Source organism: Phyllostomus discolor, chromosome X (genome assembly GCF_004126475.2).
Source record: "Phyllostomus discolor isolate MPI-MPIP mPhyDis1 chromosome X, mPhyDis1.pri.v3, whole genome shotgun sequence".
In the NCBI taxonomy this organism is placed as follows: domain Eukaryota; kingdom Metazoa; phylum Chordata; class Mammalia; order Chiroptera; family Phyllostomidae; genus Phyllostomus; species Phyllostomus discolor.
Window position 1 is genome coordinate 60915073 of NC_050198.1, and position 6000 is coordinate 60921072.

Here is a 6000-nt window from a genome sequence, read left to right on the forward strand (position 1 = left end):
ATGCCAGGAGAGAGATTGAAGAAGGGAGCGGGATTTGTCAACAGCATTGAACTACTAATGGGAGGTCAGGCCCAGTGTGGCCTGAGAAGACATGGCTTATCGACATTAGGTTACATTTTCAGTGTATTAGTTGAAGCAGAAACCAGATTTCACTAGAATCTGGGCAGAGTTAATGAGGCAGAGAAGTAGAGGTGTTGAATATGGACTCTTTTTTTTTTTCTTTTTTCTTTTTCTTTTTTTTTTTTTAGGATAACTGATGGTGAAAGAAAGGAGAGACATGGAGAGTAGCCTCAAAATAAGATAAAGTTGAAGGGTGATTTTCTTTTTAAAAGAATTTTTTAAAAAGGAGAGATGAGATTAGCAGATATTTACACTGAAGGAATGGGATCAGTGGAAAAAGAGATATTAAAAATAGGAGGTAGGGCCCTGGCTGCTGTAGCTCAGAGGATTGAGCACAGACTGCAAACCAAAGGGTCACTGGTTTCATTCCCAGTCAGGGCACATGCCTGGGTTGTGGGCCAGATCCCTAGTAAGGGCCACATGAGGGGCAACCCCACACATTGATATTTCTCTCCCTTTCTTTCTTCCTCCCTTCCCCTTTCTATAAAAATAAATAAATAAAACCTTAAAAAAGAAAAATAGGAGGTGGGTGTTGACATTGATGATGCCTGATGAATCCTGTGAAGTGGGGGTGGGGTCAAGAACACAAGTGGAGAGGTCCTCTTTTTTAGGCATTCAACAAATATTAGGCAACTTTGTATTTCTAAGCCTCAATTTCCTCATCTATAAAATGAAGACAATAAGAGTATCTCATATGGTTGTTTTAAGAATTAAATGCTTAATATAGAATCACTCTCATAGTGAGATTTTGATAAGCATGTATTGCTGTTGTTTTTTATTAATTGAGCACCTATTGCTTACTGTTAGGCACTCTGCTAGGTACTGAGAATCGAGGTCAGGTGTGGTGGTCCAGTTATGGAGCTTGCTGCCTTCAGGAGCAAGGAAAAGAAGTGTTGTGTAGATAAAGCTCAAGAGAAATCTGGAGGCATAGAGGCTCACTTGCTATGGCTGACATCCCTTACAGGTAAAGGTGGGGAAGGGGGAGAGCTCCAAGTATGGATCAAAGAAGCCAAGAACCTGATGGCTGCCAAATCAGGAGGGACTTCAGACAGCTTTGTCAAAGGGTGAGTCCCTGGACCAGTACAAAATTAACCAGTTTCAGGACAAGAGAGCTAAGAGAGAAACCCAATTTAACCTTTCTGTATGGATATTATACTTATGTGTTCTACCACCTCTAGCAATCAACTTTGTCCCTGAAGCTAGGTAATGACAAAACCCCCATTACCAGGTTTTCACTGGACTGGACTAATGCTGATTGCCAAAGAAGAAGGGGGTAGACAGATAGGTTTGACTTTTCCTTTGTTATAGATTTATGCTCTTAATTAATCTTTAATAAATGAATAAAAAAACCTTCTGTCCCCTATCAAGATTTAGGGACTCATGACTTTGTTCCCCAGAATATTTAAGCAATGCTCACTTTCCCCAAATTATAGATAACCCCACTGAATTAAGTTCTCTAGCAAATTATGTTTGGCTATGTCTATAGTTACTACCATTGATTTTATTTAAAGAGGACCTTATCCAATAGAAACATAACAAAATATTTAAAACAAATTTTAATATAATAACATGATATCAATTTTCTCTCCAGGTTGAAGGAATTTAATCAGATGAGTGATCTAGTAGAGGTAGTAGGAATCTACTTCAGCAGATTCAAAAGCAGGAGTATGTGTATGAGGATCTGAGAGTTGTCTCACCTTTGTGGACTAGGCCTGTGGTAGGGGAAAGGGGAATTTAGATACATATTGTCAGACTTGAGTAGGTTGTTGATTACTCCCCTGCCGTCTGCCAGATACCTCCTTCCCATGAAGAACAAGGGCAGTAAACGTAAAACTCCTGTGATGAAGAAGACCCTGAATCCCCACTACAACCATACATTTGTCTACAGTGACGTAAGGCTGGACGATCTACAACACATGTGCCTGGAATTGACTGTGTGGGACCGGGAGCCCCTAGCCAGCAATGACTTCCTGGGAGGGGTCAGGCTGAGTGTTGGCACTGGTGAGAGCTTCTCCCCGACTTTTGCTCAGTATCTTAAAGGCCTCTTGTATATTTCACTCCCAGTATTCCCAGCTTCTTCCCTGCAAAGCTTCTCTATGACAAAAGTGGTCTTCTTTCCTAAGTTAATGTTCAACCAGTATTTACTGAGTGCCTACTATGTGCAGGCCTAGAGGAAGATTGAGCTCATGCACATAAATGAGCACATAAATGAGACCCTGATTGCCAGGAATACCATTATCTTCCCACCAATCTTAAAACCTGCCTGTATCTATACCTATAATTTCCATCTTCTGTCCTGTTATAATAAAAGAAGGGCCCTTTGTAGCAAAGAGCAATCTCTTTTCAAGTGTTCTGGATCATATCCTCACTTCTCAATGACCTCACTTCTGGAATCTCCTATCTCTCTTGTGTGATCAGTTTCATTTTCTCTGCCTCCCTACTGGAGGTGAAAATAAATATGCTCTGGTATTTCTGATCCTAAGAAACAAGAAATAAACCCTCCCTTGATCCCACAACTCTCCTCTAATTTATTGAAAATAATTATCTTTGCTCCCTCGTTCTCCTTTAGTCTTCAATGCACTGTGATCTGACTTCTGTTTTACCACATCACTGAGAAATTACTTCTGCCAAAGTTTTGTTTTCACCTTACTAGAACTTTTAATGCTATTTAACCTAGGTTATCACTTCCTTTTTTCTTGAAATATTTAGCTTTTATTGACATTACACCCTTGATTCCCTTTTAACTCACAGATCACCTTCTCAATTTTCTTTGTGGGTTCCTCATTCTATACCCAAACTCTAAATGTTGGTGTTTTTCAAGGCATAGTCTAGGATCCTTTTCTTTTCTCTTTCTATAGTCTGCATTTAATACAAAGCATCTAGGATGATGTTTTTACCAATGTAAGCCAGTTCATGTCATTTCTCTCCTTAAAACCCTCAGTAGCATTCTGTTGTACTTAGAACAAAGTTCTCAGCATGCCCACAGGCCCCATATGATCTATACCTTCTCTGTTTCTTTATTATGCATCCCTGTATTATTCTCTGGCTTGCTCACTGTGCTCTAACCACAATGACTTTCTTTCTGCTCTCAAAATATACTAAGCTTATTCCCATTTTAAAACCTCAGTAATTAGTGTTACCTCTGTTTGGAAAGGCTGGCTCATTTCCATCATTTAGATCTTGACTCAAATTTTCCCATCTTAGAGAGACCCTCAGAACTCTCCATCTAGAGGATGCCCTAATCTAGGCACTACAAATCACCTTGATTATTAACTTCTTTACATTTGCCTCATTACCTGAAATACTCTTATTGATTTAGTTGTATATTTTCTGTCTTCCCTATTCAGATGTAAGCTGCCTGCAGGCAGGACTTTTTCTGCTTTGTTTACCCTGTATTCCCCAGAGCTTAGAAGAGTACTGTACGCAGTAGGCACTCAACAAATGTTTACTGAATGAATGAATGTACAAGAGAATAGGAATGAAGCTACATGCAATCCTAAATTCAGGTCTTGATTTTATAGCTAGAGGAAAAGGTGTTCAGTTTATTTTTTAAAAAACGGTAAGTCAAGTTGGCAATAACAGAAGGGCAGTAGCTCTGGCATGATGTATCAGACATCAGAGCTCCACACCAGCCTCAGAATAAGAGGTCTCTAACTACTGATGACCCATTTGGAGTCCCATTTCATTGATCAAAAGTGTCTTGATATACTCTCAGGAGCACATAAATAGCTGTACATAATCATTAGGGAATAGTTCCAAGACCGCGGTCCCTATCAGTGCATCTTCATAACACAATGTGTTTTGTGGGGTGGCTACTCTTGCTGTATAACCCATCATTCCTGGTAGGCTGAGGGCTGGGGTCCCTGTTCAGTCTCTTCTGATGTTTCTTTTCAGGTATCAGTAATGGGGAAGTGGTGGACTGGATGGATTCAACTGGGGAAGAAGTGAGCCTGTGGCAGAAGATGCGACAGTACCCAGGGTCTTGGGCAGAAGGGACGCTGCAGCTCCGTTCCACAATGGCCAGGCAGAAACTGGGCTTATGAGTCCCTGCCTTTCTCTTTAGGCACAGCCCTGCCCAGGGCAAGTCAGAAGAGGTGAAGAGACAAAGAATAAAGATTTAATATGTGTGTGTTATGTCTGTGTGTATATAAACATGTATTTCTACAAATCTCATTATGCTAGAGTGATGCAGACTTGTTCCCTTTTGAAAGCAAGCTCAAGAATAAAGGTCTCTTCAAAATGCTTTTATTTGTGCATAATCTAGTGTACTTTCAGAGTCCATTCTTTATTATATCTTTCTAAGGTTTAATTAACTTATGAAATTTTAAAAAACAACTTTTTTATCCCCTGTCTTACTATCTTTGTCTCTACTTCCCCATGAAGCCCTTGCTACCTCTGACATTAGTACCAATGTATGTTTAAATGTGTTCCTGGACTGAGGCCAAAGCTCTGGAAAGGAGGGTTGCTTTACTCAAGACAGGGGAAGATGGTATAAAGGTGAATAGGTCCTCTCCTTCCTCTCTAATTTATGCTTTTAACTCATTTTCTACCTTGATCAAATTGTAGAACTTGGCTTTTAACTCCTCTTGTGTGTTTTTTTTAAATCAGTTTCCACCTTGTGTGTGTCTAATGCATTTTTATTTGAATGCTAAGAAAATTCTTCAGTTCCTTCTGGTTCTAGACACCTTCACTATACCTTTTAGTGGAGCTGCTTTGAAAAGCTCTTTAATTAAATAATAGCCTTTTGACCAAGTCATGAACATGCCCACAAAGTACTACTTGGTTCCAGGGGACAAGAGTGACTGAAGCTCAAGTGTCTTCCAGCCAATGTTGAATTCTTTGCATTTAAATTAATAAAATAGTTGTTGGAGAGTTCATTTCTCTAGTGAAATTCAAGACTTCTTCACTCTCAATGGGTATCACATATTTCTTGGCATTTGTATCTTTAGTGTGTTACCACCCAGAATATGATATGCATGCCTTTATGTCCACCAGAATAGCTAAGTACTGTCCAAACTGGTCCAGTGTTTCTGTAAGCTGGTCACTGTTAATGCTGTAATAGAATGTGTTCATAGATTCTCCCAATTAGTCTCACTTCCATCTTGAAGTGGTTTCAGTTCTTATTTTTTATGTTTTTTTCCTAAATTTCACCTAGATGTAACATGGGAATGGTGTACTGAGAGCTTTCTAGTCTAGAAGGGTCTAGTGATCTAAGGTTTATTTTCTGAAACTCAGTGTTCCAAACTGACTTTTTTTATTCTTCCATGAGTCTCTACAGAAAGTCATTTGAGAAAGGAGTATATAATGGAGAAAAAAATACCTTTCAGTCTAGTCATCTGCTTGCTGGCTCTTTCATAAGGTCACTGGATTGAGGGCAGCTAAGGTGGTTTCTATTGTATGTGTTAATTGAATGGAAGAGTGTTTTTAAAGGGTTTATTTGGTGTGGATTGACATATGAGGCATAACCTAGGATTCTGGTCTGTAACTTTCTCCTTTTTTCTCCACCTCCTACAATATATGTGTTCTTCAGTAAAGTGTCCTCACTTGTCAAGCATTGCCATTTCTTAGTTCTATAGATGCTTGTGTCTGTGATGTCCTGACTTCCCTTCATTGCTTTTCATGCTGCTTGAAGCATAAGAACAAAAGTAACAAATACCCTTCTCTTACCATCCTGTAAGATTCAAAGAAAATTTCCCTTTTCCCACATTGCTTCTCGATGCCTCCACTGAGCTCTGATCCATTGACCTTTGTGTTGATATCTAGGGAAATAACTGAGAAGCCATCTGAAACATGGCACCACATTTCTTTCTCTCAAGTACCAAGAGAGCTCCTCCTTTAGTTTTGTGTCCCCATCCCCACATGCTGAAAGAAGGAGAGCAA

General features: G+C 39.5%; 1 protein-coding gene across 4 annotated transcripts in view; it reads left to right on the forward strand.

Moving 5' to 3' along the window:
- Positions 1 to 4379, forward strand: part of SYTL4 (synaptotagmin like 4) — a 133633-nt gene extending 129254 nt beyond the window's left edge. For all 4 annotated transcript variants that reach the window (XM_036017029.1, XM_036017032.1, XM_036017031.1 and 1 more), the window contains exons 15-17: positions 1085 to 1184; positions 1913 to 2121; positions 4015 to 4379. In XM_036017029.1, the coding sequence (XP_035872922.1) occupies positions 1085 to 1184; positions 1913 to 2121; positions 4015 to 4163 (458 nt within the window). In that variant the 3' untranslated portion in view covers positions 4164 to 4379. The remainder of the gene's footprint in view (positions 1 to 1084; positions 1185 to 1912; positions 2122 to 4014) is intronic.
- The last annotated feature ends 1621 nt before the right edge of the window (positions 4380 to 6000 follow it).